Genomic DNA, 27845 nt, shown 5'->3' with positions numbered 1-27845 from the left:
TCATCTCATTTTTAAAAGCCTTAAAACGGGCATCTAGTAACTCAAGATACCAACTGCTCTTATAGCTGTAATACAGTAATACTCAGTTTACAGCAAATAGAAAATAGGAAAGTTTTTTTAAAGTGCTTATGAACAGCTGTTCAGTTAAACCTTTTAATGCCTCAACCGCCTTTTAAATGCTACTGCTTCTAGGTACAGCTTCAGAAAACATATTTTTTCCCATGCCTGAGGTTTGCTTCGAAAAGTAAAGTACAAAAAAACTGCTTCGAAATCTACTCTAACAGATTACAGTAGTGTTGTAATAAAAATTACCTTCACCCTAACCCAATTTTATTCTGTGTTGTCCCCATCTTTTGAAAAAGTGCTGCATGCATTCTCAAAATATAAAGTAAGTGCTGCCAGATATGATCACCAATTTGAGGAAGAAAGGCTTGTTACAGAAGCCACTTTTTCTCTATCCTGGGAACAGATGATCTAGTGCTGAATTTATTTACAGTATTTCATACAATTTATAATCTGGTTGATTGTAAACAAACAAAAATACTCAAAGTGCTTTACAAAATGAATGAAACAGTAAAATTATCAGTAAAAAGGGTTAAAAACAACTATTTAAAACATTCAAAAATAATTAAAATGAACAATAAAAACAGATTAAAACACATGTCACCATTCTACATATCTGAATGCCAAGCTAACAGCGGCTACCATTTGAGTAGTATGGAGATCTTTGTGCACAGTACCAAATATGCACCCTGAGGCCAGTTTTGAAGGTCATGGCCAGAGGATGCAAGTCACACTCAACTATAGTGAATGAATGATCACCTGCTATTTTTATGGACCAGAGTGACACCATACAGTCTCTTATCAATGTCCTTTTAATCTTGGCACTTTCTGAGCAAAGAGCTTTTAAAACACAGCTCTCCTCAAGACAGTATGTTAACGATAGTGATTCCATTTCAAAATATGAAGATTATGTGATTCCATTGGGTAAGAAGTTACACAACAATTTTTACTAAGAAAACATACTAAACATGATTGATGTGGGGGAAAGTCTTTAGGAGGTAATCATAAATCTCAACACCAAAGTACTATTTATTTGAACTGTTTATTTCAGGAGTGACTAATCTGTGATCCTTCCATCAGGCTCAGTCATCTTTGCCAAGTGTCAAAAATGATGGGAAGTGCAGACCAACAACATCTAGAGGACTCTACTGTCCTATATCCTTTGGGTATATCTTAAATGAATCATAATTTTCTTGGAAAGCCTGGGACAAATTTACATTCTGTTTAACCAAATTTATTAAAACAGTTGTCTGCTATGAACCAATCCATACTGTTCTAAGCTAGGCTGGCTAGCGTTGTATATTTAAAGCTTACTAATTTAACTTTCCCAACAAGCATCTCTAGCAAATGTTAGTCGCAATACATCATTCTTCTAATACTAACAGTTTGAGGTGTATATGGAAAGAGAAACTTTTAAGAAATCTCAAAAGGCTGGCATGTTGGCACCCAAACAGCATTTGCTTTTCCTTATTTCAAATATATATATTAAAAAATGCAGTATGCTTATGTCACTGCTAGATTCTTGTCTGGACTTAGAGAAGTAAGCAATGCTTCATCCCCCTGTGAAAACTGATCTCTATAGAGGAAAAATTGCCCTGCATAGTTTTGACAAGAACATGCCCTTTACCACATTACATAGGACCTTTAACTACCAGAGAACATGTCCCTGTAGATGGTAATCTGAACTTGGTTATATTCCACAAAAACAAATAACACTGAATTAATTTAAGTACATTTCAAGTAATCAAAAGGCTGGGTTCAGAAGCTCAAGAAAAGAGCTGAGCAGATTTCGGTAGTGATACGGCAGCTCTTAAGGCTGGGTTCTGCTTCCATACTATCATTGGCTTTGCTAGCAGAAAATGTTTCAGGAGTTGGCTGCATGCCCCATCAACTTCCATCAACTTAAAGCCACATCTGGCTGTGAGTCTGACAGGTAACCTAAGAAAAGTTTACTAAAAACAAATGTGTACAACAAAATAGAAAGAACAGCAGCTAAAATTCCTTGCAGGAATACAGAACAGTGTTCATTGAGCATCAAAGAATTACAGCTTCTGTGTTCTGCTTATGATTTTGTTCAGTTTTCCAAAACCATATATTACATATAATGTTAGAGGTCACATTTTATTTTCATTACTCTTCTTTAGTATAGTCAATGTTTTTAGCTTATCTTCGGTTAAGCTGCTTTCAAGTATCCAAAATTTTCTAACCACTGTATCAGACACCAACAATACTTCTATTTTTTTACCATTTCAATATTTATTTTTCTATATAGCTTTCTGCAATATGATTTATGATCAGTAAAATACATAAAAAGATGCAACAATAAAACCCCATTTCATTCAACAATTAAATTAAATTGTATACATATGGCCCAATTCTTCTAACCCACATTTTAAGCATCATATTTCAATCTCCAAAGGCCATTCTACAAAAGGTGTATCTTTAAAGCTAGTTTTAAAAAGGTTAGGATCTTTTTTTAACCAGGATTTCACTGAATCTATTTAGTCAGGTGGAAAATAAGCCTGACAATGTTGGAAAGAAAGAAAGAAAGAAAGTGCAATATATAACTTCCTAATTAACAGTTCACTCAATACTCACTCATGTAGTTCAGAATACGTAGCTGCAAATAAAAATACTGTCATAGAAATACATACAGTATAGGAAATAATTCCAGGGAAAGGGAATTGGGAAACAACAGAAGCAAAAGGAAAGCAGGCATCACCAACTCTACCTGCCAATACAACAGGTGTCAACATGTGTAGAAGTACAGTACTCTTAATGACCTCCAAATAACTCTGTTTACATTGGACATTGAGGAAACAAACAAGAGCTTTGCTCTCTTCTCCTAACTGCATTATAATAAGAAACTCCTTTCAGCCTTCTGTCCTTGGTTTGGAGAAGATAAGAAACATAGGGAGGGGGGGAACCTTCCTGCATTTCTCACAATTTCCAAATGACTGGTTAAGTTATGAGACAAGCCTGCCCATCACGTTTTCTGACAAGCACACAGGACTTTGGGAACGCAGTATTGTGAGCAGGTTTCAATAAGATTAAAAGACAGTGGTTGAGATTTATGCTGTTTCATATCTATATCTCTCTGGGTTGTCTTCCAAGAACTGTCTGCATGCTGGAAAGGAGGCAAACATTTCATTTCACTTATCCAGCAGTTTGAATAAGCTTAGAAACAGCAATTGAGGGAAACCCCTTTATGAACTCTGTATTTGTGGCGTTGGCCATTCCTTCTGAACAGGATTGTGCAGGTGGCAACAAAAGGGTTAACAAGCTGTCCAATAGGAAGTCGGAGGGGGAGCTTATTGGCTTTAAGACTCAGCCCGGGGTGGGGTGGGGTTAGAAGAGTAGCAGTTGGAGTTAGCAGTGGGCAGTTGGTGTTGGTGGTTGCGAGGGTTGGTGTGTGGAACTTTGTGGTGGGGAGGTAGAGGAGTTAGAGTGAGCTAAAGGCAGAAACGAGACTGAGAGGATGAAGTGTAACAGTGTATTTAATATTTAAAGCTTGTTGGTGTATGAAAATAAACTCTGGATATTCTTTGTTTAACTTAAATCCTGACTGAGACTCAGTGTTTACCAGGGGGATCCTGGTTGGTGGCAGCGGAATAGTGGTGGCACAGGGTCAATAGTCGGTGGAACGACTGGGGGCTCTGTGTGATCGCCACATTATTCCTGTAACATAAGTGAAATCCCTCCCTGTCTTCCATCTTTCCTTCTGTGCATGCCAGGAGACTTGGGGTTGTGGGGATAAGCAAGGTGACCCATGGCAAGTAAACATCACAGATTTGAGCAGGGAGAGCCTCATGGCTGGAAGCAGTTGTATGTAGGTGGGGAGAGACACATTGCAAAGGCAAGAAGAGGGAACTCCAATACAACTGTAGGATCAAGGGGATAGTCTGGCAGACCAGAAAACAGGCACTGATATAGAGACTTAAAGACGGGAAAGAGGAGCAAACAGGGGTATAAACAGACAAACGACAAGGAGCCTAAATAACTGCAGCGGAGTGCCTTTCTTACACCATAACTGGAAAAGTGCAACTTGTTCCTGTCAAAGCTCCTAAAAAACTACAGCTTACAAGGCTACTGAATATCTCCTATGTATGCCAATAAACCACAACACTTCTCTCTTGAGAAACTGATTAATGTCCCCCCTATCTCTCTTGCAGATATCCACTTCTCTTTTATGCTAAGTTCCATTCCTTCTTTTCCCTTTACTTTACTTGGCTTCTCTCTCTCTCTCTCTCTCTCTGTGTGTGTGTGTGTGTGTGTGAGAGAGAGAGAGAGAGAGAGAGAGAGAGAGAGAGAGAGAAAGGAGGTGGGATGCCTCTGATTGCATCGTCGCTACATAGTGCTAATGTTTTTAAATGTTTTAAAGCCTCTTACTGTATTTCTAATCAAGAGGACTCATTTTGAGGGTAATAAGTGCACTTAAAAACTGAGGAGTGAAATGGCAGTAATAATACCTTAGCACTGATTTATTCCTTAATCAAATCTGATGCCACTTAATAGAGAACAAGTATATTCACGTCTTAGACATTTTAGATACTGAATTAAACAAACAACAAAATGGCATTCCCGTGGTATAAAGAAACCAACATACAACTACATCTACCATGTACCAAAACTGATAATTTTACAATATGACCATAAAATCTACCACAAAATACACAATCAGTACCACACATGCATTTTAAAAAACTTTGTGTACAAATTCATTTAGCTTTGCAGACAAGGGGGGAAATCAAACATTTTCTCAGGCACTTCCTGTACAAGGTATGAAGTACATTTAAACAGAATCATTCTAACTAACTGGCACTGAAAAGATGGGGACATGCCCAATTTTAGCATTGTTTATCCTGCATGAAGGCCATGGGGAAGTTTTTATTTCTGCTAATGCTTCAGAAAAACATTTCTGCTTAGTATTCTTTACCAATTGCACAACTCCCTGCATATTTCATGTCTGCTGATCAATAGTGCATACCTGTGTGGAGAACATGGCAGAGTGAATGTAAGTAAATTGTAGGCCTCGAGTCTAGTACACTTGCTAGTTCTGTTAAATACTGTAACAGAGTGTCAACGTGAGCACACTAAAATGAATGACAAGACATGTGGCTGCAACACCCTTCAGTAGATGCAAAAGTATGCAAGGATAACCTCATAGCATTTTGTAACTAATTGAAACCAATTTTTACTCATTAAAACACTCAAGAAATGTGTAATTACATTTTTTTCTCCCCTTTGCTTAGCTCAGAATTGCTCAGTGCCATATGTACTGCTGAATACAATTAGCTTATTGACCATATAGTCAAAACAAAAGTAGATATTCTAATTTACTTAGTCATATTCATAATCTGCTTGTGTGAGTATAAACATTATATACAAGTGTGAGTAGAACGCTAATGTTCTGCACTCAAACCTAACTAAATATCTTATTTGTATACATTGAGTTCAGACATTAAAAGCTAATGACCTCTCTGTATTTAAAATTCCAATCAAACAGCTGCTTCTAAGATGGCTACCAGTGATGGATAAAGAGGAGAAATTCTTACTTGCTACTTCCAGCGATGCATTGTGGCTCACAGCTTCACCAAGGTAATTCCTTGCTACACAGACATAGACTCCTTCATCAGGCCTGCTTTTGCGGCCATGAACTATTCGTAAGAAAAATAAAGATCCACTTGGCAGCAACATCCGATGAGAACGAGGATCATCTTTGTCTGTTTCAACCCTTTCTCCTCCTTTATACCATTCAATAGTTGGTGTTGGCCTGCCTTCAGCCTTACAGTTCAAAGTTGCTGGTTCTCCTTTAGAAACAATTAGATCCGAAGGATGTTCAACAATGCGAGGTGGGGAATCCTCTTGGCGAAGACGGGAACCTAAGGAGGGTAAATGTGAATAAAAATTTAAATTTCTACTTCTTGTTAAGATATAATGGAAATGCTGTGGCTTGGAATGAAAATGGTGCACTTGGAAATCAACAAGTACTTCCTGGTTATTCTTATAGTTAGTTTGATGTCATCTAGTTGGTAAGATTTTATTATGTTTATGGGCAATTATATTTTCTTCCAACTTAGCATTTACAATATATTTATTGCTATTTAACATGCTTGCCACCATGACCAGAGTTTTTAAAGCAGTTCACAGTAAACATTTAAAAGCAGTACAATGAAGTCAGTGAAACGAAGGAAGCAATATATAAATACACATCTCCAAAAAATTCGGCACATTTTGATCAAAGTATCTTTTAAAGAGTACTATCTTCAGCTGCCTCCGAAAGGAAAGACAATCATGGATAATTTTAACTTCCAGAACAAAACGGGCATTATCACAAACTGGCTTCTCATTTTGTGACCCCACTGTTCCATACTCAAGTCAGGCAGTCGTTTGAAACCTTCCAGAAAGATGGATTGCATGAAGAGACTGCAAATGCTAGGTTCAAATATATAAAATTCAGATTTTCTTCATGCATAAAGTGGGGTGGGGTTGGGGGGGGGGGAGAGACAAAACACAAGGAACTGCCTGTGAATATATTTCCAGCTAAGTGCTGTAATAAAGTCACTCTTATCTGAAACATTCCATAAAATTCCTTAAATTGTAGTGTGCTGTATTTTTCATGGAGAGAAGAGTGGCATATAGAACGCATTAACCACAAATTTGATGACAGCTGCCAGAGGGGATGTAACAGCTTTGACATCTGAGTAATATTTTTCCACAGCTATACTTTTAATTTGTATCCTTATAGTCAAGTTATTTAAGTACCAATTTGTGTTTTATTTAGTAGAAGCAACTTTATGTATCAACATAAATCTTACAAAGGGCACAAATCCTGTAATTTTCTTGTCAGAAATCTGTCCCAGAAGGGCTAGTTGGTGAACACAGAAACACAATACTTATTAGTTACATACTTTATCTACAAAGAACCCACATTTCTCCTTCTAAAAGCTGATAATCACTGCAATAGAGGAAACTAACAAACTTGCACAACCTGCTTTAGTATAAATTTCACATCTCAGAATGAAATATTATAGCATGCCAAATATTCAGTGCCTTTGGTTAAAAGAGCAATTACTGTGTACATAACACTGATCGACTTCACACAATTCATTTGCAAACTAATACCAAGATTCTGACAAAATTTAATTCCCTCAGTTGGTCTTTAAATACAAAGGGGTTGTGTAGAGAGCAGGTGCAACAGACTGGTTGGAAGCATGACATGCGAGCCAGAGCATCTTTGGTTCAGGTGAGCCCAGATATGAACAGACCAGATAGTGCACTAGGTGTGAAAATATTGGAGTGTACTAGGAAGTAACCAAATACTCAGAAGCACATCTTGTTTTTAAAAACTAACACTATCGCTTTTTAGATTCAAACAAAGACAAAAGCTACAATTATATTATTCATGGCAATTGGTGGAATCAATATAAATCATAGCACAATTTAAATCAATGGGCTTAATTCCATGGATTCCAATGGTTCTACTCTGAGTATGACATGTATTATATAAGAAGAGTTTGGATTTGATATCCCGCTTTTCACTACCCGAAGGAGTCTCAAAGCGGCTAACATTCTCCTTTCCCTTCCTCCCCCAAAACAAGCACTCTGTGAGGTGAGTGAGGCTGAGAGACTTCAGAGAAGTGTGACTAGCCAAGGTCACCCAGCAGCTGCATGTGGAGGAGCAGAGACGCGAACCCGGTTCCCCAGATAACGAGTCTACCGCTCTTAACCACTACACCACACTGGCTCACCTGTTATGTGCAACTCAAATTACTCATCTCCAAAAGTTCTCTCCAAATCATTTCATCTACAAGTGCTTTCTGACAGAAATAACCACTGTACAGTAAAAAGCATTCACATCTTCTTATATGACTGGGAAACTGCCTAATAGATGTACATATGTAAAATATACTCCCAAGTAGTGGGATGCCCTGAATGTTTTTTAAATGCACTTGCAAGTAACAGTTACAACCAAAGCTCTGCCTCTTTTCAGTGTAAATGGTATACATTCACTTTCTTGATAAATTATGCAGCTTCTCCTTACATGCATACAGACATGCATTTGTTTAAGAAAGATTTTTAAAAATAAATCTGTAATTGTAATCTCATTCTATTTTCCTGGAAAGGTAAGTGAAATGTCAGAACTGTCTATATGTTCTTAAAGTTATTTATTAACAGGATATGAAACCCAGTTCAGGAAACGCCAGGGATACAGAAGGTCAGCTGCTTCCAAGGTTTACACAATGTATAATGCCCAATTGAAAGTCTTGTTAACCACTTATGGCCACATGCATCTACTGTGAATATTTAATATTTTAAGAATTGTTAACATCAGACGTATGTTTAACATTCGTAACACCACCACACAGCCAGCTTTTAACAACGAGAGCGGGCTGCATAGTGTAAGATGGGCACCTACTAGTTTAACCAGATTGTTTAAATCCAAAATTTGGGGTCCTCCCAGAAACAAATTAGAATAAGCAATTAATATAGATTATATTAAATAGAAGAATAATGGGTAGAATGGTGGTGTGAATCTTTCGTGTCCATCTTAAAGTTAAAATTCAGATCTTGAAACAAACTGTTCATAATTCTGTCTATATGAAAGAATAAATTCCCCAAAATAGTATTTGGAATGGGAGGGGTTAGTTTTATGATCTGTCAAGTCCAAAAATGAAACATCTGTTGAAAGTAGCATAACTCTGGGTAAATTACGCAAGAAGTAGTTGTGCTATTGAACCACATGCTTGCACAAACAATATTTGTTTAGGGATGTATAATAAAGTTAAAGTATTGAACCAAAAAGAAAACAACAACATGTTTTCATACCTACTGTAAGGTTTGCGTGAAGGTGCTTCACGAGTAACGGAGCAGGAGCCCAAACAGTCTTTTGCAGTTTTATTGTGCAAACTATTTACAGTGCAGAGCTACAAAAGCATGTCTGTCTCAGTCACTGGCAGAATCCGGGAGTGGCCCCTTCCGGCTTCTCCCCCAGCATAAGAACTTCGGCACTCCAAGTCTCCTCCTACCCTCCTTGCGTTTCATCCCTCTGCGTAACTGGGGTGCTGGAAATGGCGTGCCTCCCTCCTGACCAGCCAGGCTCCCTGCTTGTGGCTCATGGCTAGAAGAGGCACTGGAGCTCTCAGTGGCCTCCCTAAGCCCCCTCCCCACCTGGCTGGTTCCTTTCCTCTCCTCCCCACTGGAGGTGTGGTGGCTTTCCCCCCGCTGGAAGAGGTGCTGCTGCTGAATTGGCGTCGGGACTCTCTGTATGCTAACGGACCCTCCGTTTCCCTCAGTGGGCCAGGTGGCAGTTCCCTGACACCTATAATTGTGTCAATTACCTGCTATCTATAAAATCGTAAAAGGTGGGTGTTTGTGCTGTACCACCTTTCTCCGCAACTGCTTGACCGATTCCGTTCAAATTTGGACACAACGTTCCATGGGCATATGGCAAGGATCTTACGTAGTAGTTAGATTGCAAAAATAATACACCTAACCCAGGTAAAAAATGGATTTTGTGCCAAAAAACACAGCGCCCTCCAGTGGGTGGAACGCCTCCACTTACAAAACAGCCAGGGCAGGTGGAAACGAAACTTACCGTCATTTGCGGTGGCGGCAGTAGCGGCAGTAGAGCCAACCGGATAAGAAGCAGTTTCCGCCACCGCCTCCACTAACAAGATGGCCGTAGCGCCTGCAGAGTCGGCCACAAAAAAAACCTTCGGTCATTTCCGGGACTCCGTCTCCACTGAGAGGAGAGACTGGATGCCCGGAAATGAAATGACTGCCATTTATGGTGGCGCCTAAAGCATCTGCAGAGCCGATAACGAAACCACGCATCCTCAACTTCAACAAGAAAAACACTTCCACTTTTGCACTGCACCTCCCTTTCCCATTTCACTAAATCAGCCACAGCAACACGTGGCCAGGCCAGCTAGTAACCAATAAAGATTAGCCCGATGTGAAAGGTCCATTATCTGTATAGAAATCTGACTATTAGAGGTTGCTACGCATTATAGCAGTTAGCAACCATATATAATCTTAGGCAAAAAGCAAAGGTAGCATCTAGAACACATACACCAGGGGTGGCCAACTCCCAAGAGACTACTCACATAGTTAAAAACTGGCCCCCCTTTTTGGGGGGTTCCGCTCAAAGTTTTTTTAGGAAGGAGGAAGGTCCATGGGGGGGTTCGGGTCAAAGCTGTTGAGTTTTTTCAGGGAGGAGTAAATGTTGAGCTTTTTTTAGGGGAGCCACAGTTGTTCAGCTTCTTTGGGGGGAGCCAATGATCTACCAGTGATCTACCGTAGATGCCCAGTGATCTACTGGTAGATCATGATCTATCTGTTGGATAATGCCTAACATACAGCATGCATTTTTTTTTCAGGGAGTGGTTGTATCGTTTAGTGTTCTTGAGAGCTGTAGGGAATGTGTTTTTTTAAAAGTATGCACATTTATATCTTACATTTATACCTTCAGGGTAGTATAAGGGAGGATTACCCCATTTTATTTACACAACAATCCAGTGAGGTAGGTTAGCCTGTGAGCATATGGAGAAATCTGAAGCATGCTGGATTTACCGGTAGTATAGAGACATATTGGTGCAATGCCCGGCATAGCCTCAGAGTTCACCATCACTCCCATTCAACCTGCCTCTCACTTTAGGACTTTTGTTGTAAAATGATTACAACAGTGTGAAAACTTAAATTAGCTTTCAGTTAAGTCACTTAAAATAGATTTGTTTACAAACTTACCTGGACATACTTCTGAACAGATATGCATAAGTTTCACCGTTAGAGAAATAGATTACTAGTACAATGCATACCTATGTGCTATGGTAAATTATAAATTAAAAGCAGTAAAATATAGTATGAAGCACAACTTATTAATTCCTTTTCAGAAGGTTCCTCAAGAACCTGTCATGCATCTTTGGGCAGTGCTTGTGTTTTCTTGTTTGACATACTCAAACATCCACTGAAGCTTTTAAAAACTAATACATAATAGTCAGAGTCAAAGATGATAGTTGAAGAGCATTGGTTTGTGTGAGTTATTGGCTCCTATGACAAAAAGTACAAAGGCGAAATTTTTGGGGTAATTTTGTAAAGACATTTATACTTTCAGAAAACAAAATATTTCAAACAGCCTTTTAAAGGATTAGTAACAAATCCCTGAAGGAATGCAGTCAACCTCAGTCATATTGAAACCTTAAAGTCAACTTTCCCAACATTCATGAAGTATTAGTGAGCACCAGGTTAAGGAGGCACAAAAAGAATAAAAGGTGTGATGCTTTCACAGGTAAATCAACATAACCACACCCTAAGAGAGTCTGTAATCTAAATGAATAGTATAACAATCAAAATTTAGTTGCTGCTGGGGATCACTTGGAATGGGAACTGCAGAAATGCAAATTTTCTTTCACTCGTTTGCTACTCTAGTACTTTGGCTTAGTGATTTTTTTTTATTAATTTAAACAAAATTTCTGTTTAATTTTTAATTATTAATTTCTCTAAAGAGAAGTATATTTTCAATCAAAGAGGAAGGCATGAAATAAAGATTTGTATCTCAGCAGTAACACTAGGACTTATATTAGACAGACTTGAAAGAAGCAAGCACATTACTGTAAATGCTATATTTAGAATTTGATTTAGGGAAAGGGAATCCCTTTCAGTGTATTGGAAGGCTGCAGAACAGGGTAATGCTGACAGGTTGTTTTGCACATTAGTTTAGAGACAATTTTCAAACATTGAATATTCTGAAATCTGAGAAGGCCCAGAGTCAAAAACACTAAAGAGAAATGGAGGTCATGTGCATTTAAAAATAATTAAATCTTTATCACAAGCTGCTGCCATATTAAAGTGGAAACGATAAGCTCAACTGAGTCAAATTTTAGTTGCATATAATCATTAAGTTTCCTTAAGCATCTAATGCACAAGTATATCACTTCTTTTTTAATTTAGAAGAAGTCATTTTGTTTTAATATGTTGGTAGGAAAGTCATTTTATTTTAACTTGCTGGTAGCAAAAGTAAAACGTTGTTAACTCTAATTTCCTGTGCAACATTTTTAAAAAATGTAGTAGTAGTGTAGTACAGTTGTTAGGCACCCAGGTGGCGCTGTGGGTTAAACCACAGAGTCTAGGGCTTGCTGATCAGAAGGTTGGCGGTTCGAATCCCTACCACGGGGTGAGCTCCCGTTGCTCGGTCCCAGCTCCTGCCCACCTAGCAGTTTGAAAGCATGTCAAAGTGCAAGTAGATAAATAGGGATCGCTCCAGTGGGAAGGTAAACGGCGTTTCCGTGCGCTGCTCTGGTTCGCCAGAAGCAGCTTAGTCATGCTGGCCACATGACTTGGAAGCTGTCTGCGGACAAACACCGGCTCCCTAGGCCTATAGAGCGAGGTGAGCGCCACAACCCCAGAGTCGGACACGACTGGACCTGATGGTCAGGGGTCCCTTTACCTTTACAGTTGTTAAAGTGCCAGAATAAGGCCAGGTTGAAAAAAAGTTTCATGAAACCAACATCATTTTTTTATTGATAAGATGGTGAAATAATTTGATTCCTTCCTCCACTGAGCTTAGACTAACTTGTGACTCCCCACTTGTATCTTCATAAACTGAAAAGCACCAGCTAATATATTGTTCTGAACTATTAGAGGTCCAGCAAAAATTATGGAGTTTTAATACTGCTGAAGAAGTCACACAGGAGATGGTGCATCCAAAATTCTCTTTTGATCACAGCAACTATTCTCAGTAATACAGTCAAACCTCGGTTCCTGAACAGCTCCATTTTGGAACATTCCAGTTCCTGAACACCGAAAACCCAGAAGTAAATGCTTCTGTTTTCAAACGTTTTTTGGAAGCCAAACGTCCAACACAGCTTCCGCTTGAGTGCAGGAAGCTCTTACAACCAATCGGAAGCGCCTCGGTTGTTCAACGTTTCGGAAGCCATACAGGCTTACAGAACAGATTACGTTCAACAACCTAGGATTGACTGTATTCTAATCTAAGCAATGTGTCACATGCATTAACAGATACCTATCAGTGCATGTGAGTCCCATGACATATATTGAGTGCCTTGTACATACTCAAATCTTATTTTCTTAACAATAAAGTCAGTGACCAAGTGATAACAACTTCATTGTGGAGTCATATCTCATGTTGCGTCTGCTTCAGGTTACGTGTTTTCGTGTTGCGTCCCGCGGCAACCAGGAAGTACTAGAATGGGTTACTTCCGGGTTTCACTGCTCACACATGCGCAGAAGCGTTAAATAGTGCCACGCGCTTGCGTCAGTTCCGTGTTACGGACGGGCCTCCAGAACAGATCCTATACGTAACACAAGGTTCCACTGTACTGTAGAGCAACTAATAACATTCTGATATGACAAACTGGAACAAACAGTTCAATCCTGGGTGGGATTTATCACATCTGAAAGTACACTAAATGCTGCAATACTGTACACACTTGCCCCTGCAAAGGTTCCACTGAAGTCAATGGGTCTGACTTCTGGTTGAAAATATAAAGCCACACCCTGAAATTCTGCTTTTGTTCCAAACTAGTTAGTCTACTGGTCACTATTATGTCAATTCTAACTAGAAAAAGGGAAGTGATACTCCTAGAAAATAAGTCAGATCAAATCAATTAGATGTAGTCTAGAAACATTCCTAAGTTTATTAACATTGATAAACTGAGCATGTACACTGGAACTGCTTACTTTGCCTATTCATCAAACCAGCTCTTTTATTGGTTAAGAACTTTATAATGACTTTTACCTAGCAAAACTGGATAAATCCAATATCTAGTTTAACACCACTATTTATATGTACAGTGGTACCTCAGGTTAAGAACTTAATTCGTTCTGGAGGTCCGTTCTTAATCTGAAACCGTTCTTAACCTGAGGTACCACTTTAGCTAATGGGGCCTCCTGCCACCGCCACACGATTTCTGTTCTCATCCTGAAGCAAAGTTCTAAACCCAAGGTATTATTTCTGGGTTAGCGGAGTCTGTAACCTGAAGCATCTGTAACCTGAAGTGTCTGTTACCGGAGGTACCACTGTAGTATATTTAAAATTAATTAGAACAGTGTGTAACGTAATAGCAGAAAACAGCAAAATTCTAGACACTGATGGCATTGTCAATGAGTAACCACGGCAGTTTGTATTAGCTCATTGCTGGCCGCAATACAACCCACAATGACAGTGGAGCTTCAACACTTGCTGACACAACACCCCAAATTCCTACTAGCAATACCAGCAGTTTCCAAATTGCTCAGTAGTCTACCATAATCATTAGTAGCCAAGAAAGACTGTCACAAGCCTTTAGCATACTTTAGTAAATCAACCCCTGTACAAATTTGGCTGGTATTTGCAAAACCCACATTAAACCAGCAGCAATAACAGGCTTTGATTTCTGCACTAAGCAATGACAGTAAATGTCAGAGCAACATAGGAATCTGCCTTATACAGATTGCCCTCCATGTTGTTCTTGCACATTTGGAGCAGTGGGGAGGCTATGCCAGATTGCTTTTCGTAGATTTTAGCTCGGCATTTAACACCATCTTACCGCAACATCTGGGGTCTAAATTGGGAGGTTTGGGGCTCCCGCCATCACTCTGCAGGTGGATATTGGACTTTCTGTCAGATTGCCCCCAGAGGGTCCGCTTGGGCCCCTATACCACCAACATGATCAGGACTAATACAGGAGCAACACAGGGATGCGTGCTTAGCCCACTCCTTTACACTCTATACACGTGTGATTGTGTCTCTGCCTACCCTAGTAATAGGATTGTTAAATTTGCAGATGATACAACTGTGGGCTCATCTCTGATAAAGACAGTGAAATGGATTACAGAGATGAGGTGCAGCGGTTAGCAATGTGGTGTAGAACCAACAATTTGCTTATAAATACAAAGAAAACAAAGGAGTTTGTCGTGGACTTTAGGAAGCAGAAAAGCGATGTCCAGCCGTTTTTGATTGATGGAACCTGTGCGGAGAGGGTGACAACGTTCAGATTTCTGGGCCCCGAGTTACAGGAGGATCTGTCCTGGAGTGTCAACATAGGGGGGATTGCGAAGAAGGCGCAGCGCAGACTGTATTTTTTGAGAATTCTAAGGAAAAATCATCTTCCGCAAAAGATGCTTCTTGCGTTCTGTCACTGTGCCATTGAGAGCGTGCTCACTTATGGTTTACTTGTGTGGTATGGAAGCTGCACTTCTTGGGATAGGATTGTATTGCGAAGAATTATAAAAACAGCTGAGTATTATTGGCTTTTCACGCTCTACCTTAGAATGTATCTATACCATCAGGTGCCACAGAAAGGCACTAGATATATCAAGAGACCCATCGCACCCTGGTGACTGTTTCTTTGAGCTTCTGCCATCGGCACGGAGATATAGAACAATGAAGGCGAGAACGAGCCGTCTCAAGAACAGTTTCTTTCCTAGAGCAATTTTGGCCTTAAATGGAAACTCTGGACTCTGAGGTCATCTTATTTTATTTGTTATATTGTCCTGTATTGTATTGTGTTTATTAGTATTTTTTAAATTATGTGGAGTGCCTTATTTGAGTTGATATAGCAACCGAGGAATTTCATTGTTCCCTCAAGGGGACAATGACAGTAAAGATCTATTCTTCTATTCTATTCTATTCTATTCTATTCTATTCTATTCTATTCTATTCTATTCTATTCTTATACAGAGTCAGACCACTGGTCTATCTGTCTCAATACTGGCTACACTGACTGGCAGAGACCTCCAAGATTTCAGGCATGTTCCCCCCCCCCCAATGAACCTGGAACCGACTGCATGAAAAGCAGATCCTCTACCACTAGATCAAACAAAAGGCTGATTTGGTTTATTCTTTCCCCAAGGATACCTTTCTTTGAGAAGACATGCTTCCCACTCAGCTCTCTTCTTTTTCTTAACTTTGCATGGATTGAGGCAATTTAATCTGACTCTGAACATACAGGGCTGTATTAATATATGCTGATTAAGTTCCTGATAGACCATTTTCATTACTTGTTTAATCACCAAATGTAGGGTTATTTAAGTTGCATATGGAGCACTTCCTTTTGTCAGTCCTACTACCAATCAGCTTCAATGGATGTCCAAAATTCTAAAACAAGAAGTATGATAGAAATGTTTCTGTTGTACCATTCTGGAAGAAGAGGCATTAGAGTTTTCAAAGTGCATGTTGAAAATGATTTCTGGAGGGAGAGTATAGTAAAAAAAAAAAAAAAAAAGCATATTTTTGTTAAATTGCTTCAGAATGTTTTATGTTTAACTGGGCATCTAATAACGAAGTACATGTAGTGATCAACCATAAAGTGATTGCTCAGAAATTAGATTCATTCTATCAATATAGGATTTCTTTACTTCTTTTAGCAATAACTGTGCTGTAAATAAAAGATTAAACAATTCTAACATACTGCTTCAGTTAAACTGGTTGTTATTAAACCAGGCAAAGGTCTTCAAGACACCCCAGCATATCTGGACTAAATGCACAACCCACTGAAAGAATTTACACCCCCACATCATGGTTTTCCAAAAGAACAGAATAGTTAAAGGGAATTATCTGTAAAATGAGCTACCACCATATTATTTATGTCCAGATTGCCCCAGGGTTTTCTTACTGCCTATGTAACATGTGCCAACATATCAGATTATATAGAGAATCTGCACAACACATTTAATTATCTCAACTCCCCCCACCCTCGTTTTGCACGTCCGGTTACCATCTGTATAAAATAATGTGAAATACAAACAAGAATCTCCACTTTAAACCTTGGAGGGATGGCAGGGGTTGGGGGATGAGATGGGGAGATTAAGCATAAAGAATGCATTTCTACTGAAAAATGAACCAGAGGTTTTGAGAGCGGCTGTGGATTCCATAGACAGATGGTGTCAATAGACCTCTCTATTAGTCAAGTTTGCACAGAAAGTATAATGACTGGTTTATAAGATACCACCAGAACTCAATATAGCATAAGGAGAAGACATTAAAAATATAGTTTTGCCATCCAAAATGAAGCATCCCTTACCACATATCTTGTAAACCCAGCTATTGTTCACATAAGCTAGTTTATAGTTTCCTCTATGGACTGTAGTGAAAACTGAGCTCTTAAAACATAAAGGGGAAAAACAGTCCCACAATGAACAGCTGGGCTTAACAGGTGAAAATATGGAATCTAATGGTTTTTCCATCAAAGCATAGCTGCCTATTTGTTTTCCTTCTAGGAACTAATACTACTTAGACCTGATTTTTCATTGAGATGCCATAAAAAAGGTCTGGAATCCCAAACAATAATCCCTGAGCATAGCTTTTGGTGGATGTATGTCCACAATCGGAGGAATCAGATATGGTGGTAATATTTTTCTGGTGCAGTTAAGCCACAAAGATGAGCCCAATTTTTGACATTTTATACCTTTTAGCAATAATAGCAGGATGAGGCCTACCATGAGCCAGATTGAGGCAGCTGCCGTAGGTGGCAAATGCTAAGAGGCAAAGTGTGCACACACACTCATATATTTTCCTTTGCCACCTAAGATAGTTCATTGCCATCAGCTGTGGTGGATGGCTCTGCTCCATTACCCAGTGTTGCAACAAAAGTAAACTGCTGGTGTGGTTGTTTTTTGAACAACCAGACTGTGTTAGACAGTAAAATGTCTTGACTCAGCCCTGAGCAGTAACTGTACTAGACAGGGCAATCCTGTGCTGCTCTTTATGATGAAAAGTCACCAAGAGATGGTTGAAAGTCCAAAATTAGGATGATTTTGTGTGATATACAAATGCATCCCACAAAGACAAAGCAACAAACGTACCAAAATCTTAAAACGTTACATTTTGGAAATGTAAAAACAGGGGGAAGGGAAACAGTCAATTCTAATCAAAGTAATTATTTTGACACTCGCATTGGTTCATTCTGGCTCAGGGTGGAATATAAATTTGAATCAATAAATAAACAAACCAGAGTGGTTTTTTTTAAAAGAACACCTACAATTTTCCTCAGTGGTAAACAGAGTATTAAGTATATTACAGTGGTCCCTCTGGATGCGAACGGGGTCCGTTACGGAGCCCCATTCGCATCATGAACAGAACGCATCATGAAGTGTCGTGTCTGCGCATGTGCGTGACGCAATTTGGCGCTTCTGCGCATGCGCGTGATGTCATTTCGCGTGTCTGCACATGCGCATGTGCAAAACACCTAACCCGGAAGTAACCCATTCTGGTATTTCTGGTTTCGGTGCATTTGTAACCCGCGCCAAATGCAACCCTCAGCGGCCATAACACAAGGTATGACTGTATTGTTTGCCCTTATATATCCTAATGTATTTGTTCATCTATATACATCAATAACGATAAACTACTGCTGTTCTTCGTTAATCTACAAATAAAATTAATTCAACAACTCATGCATTACTACTAATTAAAACCAGAACTCTTGTCTTTGGAACAACATTGTGTACCTTACTTGAAGAACATTTTTTCCACTGGCATGCCACAGCCCACAAGAGTCCAAGGGAAGCCACTACAAGCATTCAGGAAAGGGTGAAGCACTATTACTACGTAACTAGTACATTATGTGTTCAAATAAATCCAGATGTTTATTCCAATGCTTTATTTTTGCTATGCGGTCCTGCCTTCAGTGTGGGAAGCAAAGACACATTGAGAACGATCCTTTGTTAATACGAGCCATGCCAAACAAAGAAGCATTGACAGAAATCAGCACTATTTCTTGTCACTGACTAAAGAGGTGAAATAGAACCTGCTTTTTCCATTTAAGACCACTAACTATCCTTAAAATACGGACTGAGTAAGTTTTTAAAAAGATAAACCAAAATAATACAGTCACCATCTCTACTGACTCTCTTGAGAATCAGTGTACACTTCTTCATGGACAATTCTTACCCTGGAATAAATAAACAGAGTAATGTCCCCACTGCATTTCCTATAAAACTGGGAATGCCCTGGAATATCTGCTCAGCAAGTTTGCTACACATTTATTTCTATTACTGGGGTTTTGTTTTTGGTTTTTTTAAAGGAAAGATTAGTTTGTAATGATATGGCAATGTGAACACTAATTTAAAAAATAATGTGAACATTAAAATAGAATAGAATACTAACCATAGGGCTAGAAGGATTTATAGCCCTTCTCTAAGTTAGTGTTTTAATTCAGACTTCTGATTCTATATGAGATGCACTATAAATGCAACTGAAAGAGAAGAAAACTCAACAAATATCTAGATAGTTTGTTCCATGATGAGCTTTCTTCAAGGAACTATTGAACTCATGAGTGGCGAACATGGTAGGGAGGTGCCACTAAGCTGCACTCCTTATTGCCACTGGCGGAGGAAGAGGAGTGTGGGGGGAGCACACCGCCCCCAGGATGCACACCAGCCCCATCCCGCCTGCTCTCCAACCCCCCGGTGCCGGAGCGTGAAGCTCCACCACTGCTTATTGCCACTTACTTAGATGGAGGTCAGGGCTGTAGAGTGGTACTCTCAGAGTGAAGTTAGTGTTCCTGCTGGTGTACCTGTTCAGCCCCAACTTTGATGCTGCCCTGCCTCCACAGCCTCCAGGTAAGCAGTACCAATGCCACTGTCCAGAGGGCAACACTACTCCTGACTGAACTACAGATTCTTTTCTAAGGTCAGGTAAAATAGTTTCTGTAACAAAGGAAAAGCATACCTGAAAGCAGTGCCGGAGCTTCATGCTCCGGCACGTGGGGCGGGGGCGGAGAGCAGGCGGAGGCAGGGCTAGCGCACATCCCAGAGGCATGGCACCCAACACTGGCGGGGAGCAGTCGTGATGGCACCCCACCAGGATCACGCTGCCAGGGGTGGTGCACTCTCCCTGCCCCCTCTTCCTCTTCCTCCGCCAGTGCCTGAAAGGTGCACTGAACAACATCAATTATTTTATGATCTAACCTTCTCCAGCTTACATGCATACAGGATGCATACATTTATGCAGGAGTACAATAAGGTAACTATCTGACCAGCCAAGATTCCCTGAAGAGATATTCAGCCCCCACCCACCCTGCCCTAGATGGGAAGGTCAGCACAAATTGGAACTACATGCATAAAGGAAATCAGTGTGCTTGCTTTCACAACACAGAATTGTTGTGCCAGGCCTTTGCTCCTCCTCTCCCAATTATTTCCCCCCCCCCATTTTCCTACATATTACTACTCCTTGTTTTTCGAACTTGAGCTAGGAAAGTGAGACAGCCACATTTTCTGATCTATGAAAGCTACATGGTACAGCAGGTGTAGTTAATGTGGCTGCTATCTACCATCATCCCTAACCATTGCCCATGCTGATTGGGGCTGTTGGGAGCTGTAGCCCACAACGTCTAGCAGGAACAGCATTGACTGCCTCTGGTGAACTGAATGACATTTAATGACTCTACTGTCCTTCCTGTGCAAGCAAAGATTTCCCTAGCTTTGTATCATCTGTATAATATGTTTGAAGCAATTTCCTCTCAGAAATATTTGAAATAGTGCTCGCTTCGGCAGCACATATACTAAAATTGGAATGATGCAGAGAAGGTTAGCATGGCCCCCGCGCAAGGATGACACGCAATTTTGTGAAGCGTTCCATATTTTTTTTAGAAAGAAACAAAAAGAAATACTTGGAATGCATTTTATTAACATACTGTTATCTACACTTGTGCATTTGCATTTTAGGGTCACACCTTATGGTAACTGTCATGTTAAGACACAGTTAATTATTAGAAGAGACCAAAAGGCCATGGTAAGTTTGGTACTTAATAATTTGCTTTATTGTTCAATGAGTTACAGCATAAGATCTGCAATTCTTAAGTATTCAAGGTTTTGATTCAGCAACTTTTCACTGAAGCTCAGCTACAGGCCTCTTGTATTTAGAGTCAATTGGTTAAAATTAGGCTAAGCAAAACATATTGTTGTTGTTGTTGTTGTTGTTGTTGTTACCCTATTTCACTAGCATGTCCCGAAGCGGGTTACAACAATTTAAAATTCAGTAACTGAAACAGTTAAAACAAATCACAGTCACAGGGATAGGGATAGGGAAAGGAATAGGGTGGGTCCTAAAATACACATCTCAAGGCCCAGAATGAAGAGATGCATCTTCAAAATTTGCAGAATAACTGTATAATGAATGTGCTGGAGACACCTTTGTGGGGAACGAATTCCAGAATTTACAGACTGGCATAAAAAATGCACTGTCTCAGGTACCACTACCTGAAATTCTGAGGGTGGCAGAACTACTTATAGGGGCTGATATTTGTGGTCTAAGTCATTTAGGGGCGTGAACACCTTTAATCAAACCAGGAAATGAACTGGAAGCCAATGTAGCTGTGACCAGCAGTCATACAAGTTCTACATAAGATAAGATAAGATAAGATAAGATAAGATAAGATAAGATAATCTTTATTGTGATTGTCCCCTTGCGGGAACAACGAAATTATTACTCGTTGCTCTATCCACTCAGATAAGGCACTCCACATAAATTTAAAATAACTACAAAACACTAATTAAAACAGTACAATATTATACATAACAAGTAAAATAAGATGACTTCAAAGTCCAGACTTTCCATTTAAGGCCAAAATTGCTATAAAGAAGAAACTGTTCTTGAGATGGCTCATTCTCGCCTTCATTGTTCTGTATCTCCATCCCGATGGCTGGAGCTCGAAGAAACTGCGACCAGGATGCGATGGATCTCTTGATATGTCTAGTGCTTTTCTGTGGCACCTGGTGATACAGATTTGTTCTAAGGTGGAGAGTGAGCAGCCAATAATGCTCTCTCCTGTTTTAATAATTCTGCACAACCCTATCCTAACCTGAGAAGTGCAGTTTCCATACCACACAAATAAACCATAAGTGAGCACGCTCTCAATGGCACAGTGATAGAAGGCAAGCAGAAGCTTTTGTGGAAGATGGTTTTTCCTTAGAATTCTCAAAAAATACAGTATGTGCTGTGCCTTCTTCGCAATCCCCCCTATGTTGACACTCCAGGACAGATCCTCCTGTAACTCAGTGCTCAGAAATCTGAACGTTGTTACCCTCTCCATGCAGATTCCGTCAATCAAAAGTGGCTGGACATCGTTCTTCTGTCTCCTGAAGTCCACCACAAGCTCCTTTGTTTTCTTTGTATTTATGAGCAAGTTATTAACTCTGTCAGCTGCTCCACCTCGTCTCTATAATCCGTTTCACCCTCCTTATCAAAGATGAGCCCAATCACGGTTGTGTCATCTGCAAATTTGACAACCCTATTACTAGGGTGAGCAGCAACATAATCATACATGTAGAGAGTATAAAGGATCAGACTAAGCATGATCCCTGTGGTGTTCCTGTGTTAGTCCTAAGCATATTAGAGGTATAAGGGCCCAGCCGAACCCTCTGGGGGTGCCAGAAAGTCCAATATCCACCCACAAAGTGATAGCGGGAGCCCCAGATCTCCCAATTTAGACATCAGACGTCATGGTAGAATGGTATTAAATGCCGAGCTGAAATCTACAAAAGGCAGTCTGGCATAGCCCTCCCCCCCCTGCTGCTCCAAATGTGCAAGAACAGCATGGAGAGCAATCACCACAGCATCCTCTGTCAATATTTTTGTTTTATAGGCAAATTGGAATGTGTCTAGAGTCCCTCTGGTAGGCAGGCAATAACATAATTTCGTACCATCTTTTCAAAGCACTTCATGATTACAGGTGTGAGTGCTACTGGACGAAAGTCATTCAGATTTTCCGGATTAGATTTTTTTTGGTATTGGAACAATAATAGAAGACTTTAGGCAGGATGGAACAGTAGCCTGGGCTAGGGATCGATTTAAAATCCCAGTGGAAACTTCTGCTAGTTGATCTGGACAGTCTCTCAATACCCTTCCAGCTACCCAATCTGGCCCTGTGGCCTTCCTTGGGTTGATTCCCTTCAACACCTTCCTTATCTCTCCTTCCACATTGAATACTACATTCCTTTGTACCAATGATGGTGACAGTGGTTATGGTGGCAAAGCCTCCACAGGTGTCCCCAGCCAGTAATCTGAGCACTGCATTTTGAACCAGTTGATATTTTCAAGCTGTCTTCATGGGCAGCCCCATAGACAGCACATTGCAATGATCCAATCTGGATAGAGTACCAGCATAGAGTACCATGGTCAAGTTATATCTGTCAAAAAGGAGCCATAGCTGGTGAACCAGCCAGAGTTGAAAATACGCACTCTTAGCCACCAAGGCCACCTGGGCCTCAAATGACAATGTTGAGCCCAGCAGTATCTCCATGCTATGAACCTGCTCCTTCCAGAGGAGTGCAGCCCATCTTCCCACCTCCTGGACTTGAGAACTTGGAACACTTAAGACCTCTATCTTTTCAGAATTCAATTTCAATTTGTTGGCCCATGTCTAGCCCATCACTGCCTCTAAAACCTGTCTTAACACCTCAGCCACTTCTTCTTATTCAGATGGAACACAGAGATAAAGCTAGATGTCATCTACAAATTGACTACACTTTACTCCAAAACACCTGATAACAACTCCCTGCAGCTTCATATAGATGCTAAACAACAGGGATGGGGGGACAGGGATGGGACAAAATGGAACCCTTTGGACACCACTGGAAAGCTGGCAGTGTTGAGATAGGAGAACCACTGGTGTAGAGGGCCCCCAACCCCAATCACCTTCCTCCAGAAGGATACAATGGTCAATAGTACTGAAAGCCATCAAGAGGAACAAACAGGGTCTCTCTCTCACACACACTCACCATATGTCATAAACTAGGGCATCCAATGCAATTTCTGTGCCATGACTGGGCCTGAAGCCAAATAGACATGCATCCTGATGTTCAAGCACCTTTCCCCAAAAAGGGGTATTTTTTTAAAAAAATATTAAATTCATTTTATAGAAAAACAAACATAAAAAACAACATACAAAACAAAAGAATCTCTTTTCCAATCATAACTTTTTCTTAACATCTTAGGGTGACTTCCCTCGCCCCCCCATCTGAATTCCATTTCTGATCATCTTTGACAGTTTCTAAATACAAAAGCAATACAAGCTTAATTCTAATCTTAAATATTTTTAAAACAGAAACTTAACCTAAAATCTAAATCTACACCAAAAACCTATAACAACTTCGCTAAGGTATATTAAATACAACAATTCTTATTCAAATATAATTTAAATTTCTTCCATTCTTCTTCCACCGTCTCTTCATCCCGATCGTGGAGTCTTCCAGTCAGTTTGGTGAGTTCCATAAAATCCATCATCTTCATTTGCCATTCGTCTATAGTAGGCATATCTCGAATCTTCCAGTTCTTGGCTAATAATAACCTCGCAGCTGCTGTGGCATACAGAAAGAAAGTAATGTCCTTCTTGGGGATTTCATCCCCTATTACTCCCAGTAAAAAGGCTTCTAGTTTCTTTATAAAAGTGTCTTTCAACCCTTTTTTTCATCTCATTATAATATTTTCCCCAGAAGTCTTTTACTTTGGGGCATGTCCACCACATATGGTAAAAAGTTCCTTCTTTTTCTTTACATTGCCAACATTTGTTATCAGAAGTACGATACATTTTAGCAAGTTTAACAGGTGTTAAATACCATCTGTACATCCTTTTCATCATATTTTCTCTCAAAGCAGTACATGCTGTAAATTTAAAACCTTTTTTCCATAATCTCTCCCAATCTTTAAGCATAATATTTCACTTGCTCATCTTTTGTGTGCCACTCCAATAACAAATTATACATCTTAGAAAGATTTTTACTCTTTGTTTCCAACAATTCCACTTCCAATCTGGATTTCTCTGTTTGAAAACCTGCATTTCTATTATCTAACTTAAACGTTTCATTGATCTGATGATACTGTAACCAATCATTCAATTTATCTTTAAGTTGATCATAAGATTTTAATTTAAATCTATCATCATCTTCCAACAACAAATCACTATACAGTGGTGCCCCGCTAGACGAAAATAATTCGTTCTACGAGTGTCTTCGTAGAGCGAATTTTTCATCTAGCGAAACAGCAATGGAGTGTGGAGGTTTTCGCGCCCAAAAATTTTTTTTCCCCGCCTTGCGAGGCAGCCCCATTGACATTTTCGTCTTGCGGGGCAGCCTTCCGCTAGTGAATGCCTTTCGTCTAGCGAGTTTTTCGTCTAACGAGGCATTCGTCTAGCAGGGCACCACTGTACTTCAGCCACTTGGTTTCCATATTCAACCTTTTGTGGGCCTTAGCCTCTAATGGTGAAATCCATCTGGGTGTTTTTCTTTCAACCAGGTCTTTATATCTAATCCAAACATTAAACAATGATTTTCTAATTATATGATTTTTTTTAATCCTCTATGGGCCTTTATCTTGTCATACCATAAATAAGCATGCCATCCAAAAACATTATCAAATCCTTCCAAGTCAAATAAGTCAGTATTTTCCAACAAAAACCATTCCTTCAACCAGCAAAATACTGCCGCTTCAAAATAAATCTTTAAATCTGGCAGAGCGAAGCCCCCTCTTTCTTTCGCATCCGTCAATAGCTTAAACTTAATTCTAGGCTTCTTCCCCTGCGAGATAGTTGTCAAAACCTTCCAGGGATGAAAGATTGCTTAATTTTGTTCCCAATAAAGTCCTACATTTCACATTATACTGATTAAGGATAGCTATTTCCATATAGTTGCATTGAACCCATTCAAGAAATATTCATTGACAAGTGGATCAGCACTACACTGCTGTTTGTAAACCTATGAATGTTTATTACCATCCCAAATAATTTTGCAATCCTGAAATCTCATTTGGAGGTGTGGGAAAGCCCTAGTTCACTTTCTTTGCCATATAGTACTCCACTTCTCCAGTTATATCTAATGTTATTTGCACCTTTTCTATTTCCATGCAGGAAGCTATGCACAAAACTCAAAATGCTACAACAGAGATCTACTACCGGAAATCTTCGATAGATGATAGATAGATAGATAGATAGATAGATAGATAGAGATAGAGCCACTGGGAATGTATATACAGTATCTTTCTTTCCTGAAAGCCTCATCCTTGCTAGATTGTCTCCGGAACACTGCCAAAGATAGCACCCAACAGTCAATAGGTCCCAGCAAAATAATGTTTAGAAACACCTTTCCTTCTGTCATCAGTAAGAAGTTTCAGCATCATTTTTCAGATTTGATTTCCTTTAAGTAGACAGCACTGGAGTTGTTGTAATATTTTATCTACAAATATAAATATGCATGTACTATACAGAAGTGTGTGCCCCTATCAAGCAACAGAAATGTCATATTTCCAGAGAGAAACAACTTGCAGCCCAGAATACTTCTAGCCTTCAGCTAATTCTCAGATCTCTCTCTCCCTGCTTCTTTCTCTGTCTGCCTGCTCAGCTCACATACATGAATACTTACATCAGCCAATTTCTCTTAGCTGGGGTGGGGTGAGGTCACAGTTACATTACCTCCTATGTCCAACAGAATTAATCAAGAATCCTCCAGAGAGATCCCACAAAAATAGAGTTATTTATTATTTACATTATGAAGAAAAAATGGTTCAAAAAGAAGGTTTTTCATAAAAGTATCTACCTCAAGTCAATGCTACTGTGATATAGACTTAGCTGGTATGGGGAATAGTTTTGAACCTTGTAGTTGCTAGCACAAACTATTTTTATTCAAAATACTTCACAGTGGATTTCTACATAAATCCATGAGAGACTATGGTTCTGTTTTCACTGCTAACAAGTGTCCTTCCTAATTCCAACAGCAAGCCTGGTATTCTTATAACAAAAAAGGCCCATTATTTGGAGTAGCTGAACCCTGGAATGGAAAAGAAATAAGGAACAATGTACTAAAGCAGTCAAATGCCACTGGCTTCTCTCTCTCTCTCTCTCTCTCTCTCACACACACACACACACACACACAAGGAGGGTGGGGGTGGGATAGAATAAAATAGCTGACCTCACAAAAGTAGTTCAGTAGTAAAAGGTAGCATCAGTGGAAAGGCTAATTTTTAAGCCATGCAAGTTAAAAATAAATATGTATTCTCTCTAGATGCACAAAAGTATTTTGATAATAATAGATATCATTGCCATATTATATAATATAGTAATAATCTTATTCAATCATTACCCTTATTATGCTTTTTACTAATTCACACTAAAATCAAGGCAACAATAAAACTCTGGAACGGAAAACCTCTAAATAATTTGTTGACTGTTGTTACGCTACTCCTCACAACCATAATGGTAGAAGATCTCCAATATCTTCCAGGGACATTTCAATATACTGTATTCAAGGACTCTGACAAGTCTCTTTAAGTTACGATTCATTTTACCAATCAGAAAGTGCAGCTTAATAAACCACTATAATATCCCAGTGCTTGAAAAATGCAGGCACAAATTTCTCCAACTGATTAACAGGGAAGTGTCTGTGGCACACTGGATTTGGTTTTCTTCCTCCGTGCCTTACAAGTTTCTTGTCATCTAATTAGTTCTCCCTTCAAACATTTCATAAAATGTAACATTATATGATAATTTAGGCAACCTGTATCATCTCACAAATATATTGACCAGTCACTGTATTAAGTGGAAACAGACGATGGAAGAAATTGAATATGATCTCTGGCTTTGTAGCATAAAACTCTTGAGATATAGAATCCTTAAAATCTATGCCATGCTAGTATTCTTTCTGCACTGATGCAATGGACATGTTATAAGAGATTTCTTTGAACTTTTTGATTGCTACTTCCTTGGCGGGAACTTCAGATGCGGAAAACTTGCCATTAAGTTGAACTACTCTTTTCATCATAATAATTGGTCCTTTTCCATTGGCATCTCCCT

The 27845-nt window shown here is 39.5% G+C and overlaps 1 protein-coding gene and 1 non-coding gene across 7 annotated transcripts in view; one reads left to right on the top strand and one right to left on the bottom strand.

The window, feature by feature from the left end:
- ROBO1 (roundabout guidance receptor 1) overlaps positions 1–27845 on the bottom strand; it is a 611457-nt gene that overhangs the window by 235241 nt on the left and 348371 nt on the right. For all 6 annotated transcript variants that reach the window (XM_033146826.1, XM_033146829.1, XM_033146827.1 and 3 more), the window contains one exon: positions 5619–5945. In XM_033146826.1, coding sequence (XP_033002717.1) covers positions 5619–5945 — 327 coding nt within the window. The remainder of the gene's footprint in view (positions 1–5618; positions 5946–27845) is intronic.
- On the top strand, positions 20544–20650 carry LOC117046154. The gene has a single exon (XR_004426526.1). It is a non-coding gene; the product is annotated as a U6 spliceosomal RNA (small nuclear RNA).

The sequence above is a fragment of the Lacerta agilis genome, chromosome 4, assembly GCF_009819535.1.
Source record: "Lacerta agilis isolate rLacAgi1 chromosome 4, rLacAgi1.pri, whole genome shotgun sequence".
NCBI lineage: Eukaryota > Metazoa > Chordata > Lepidosauria > Squamata > Lacertidae > Lacerta > Lacerta agilis.
The sequence above is the reverse complement of the archived record's forward strand: the minus strand, read 5'-3'. Positions and strand labels throughout refer to the sequence as shown.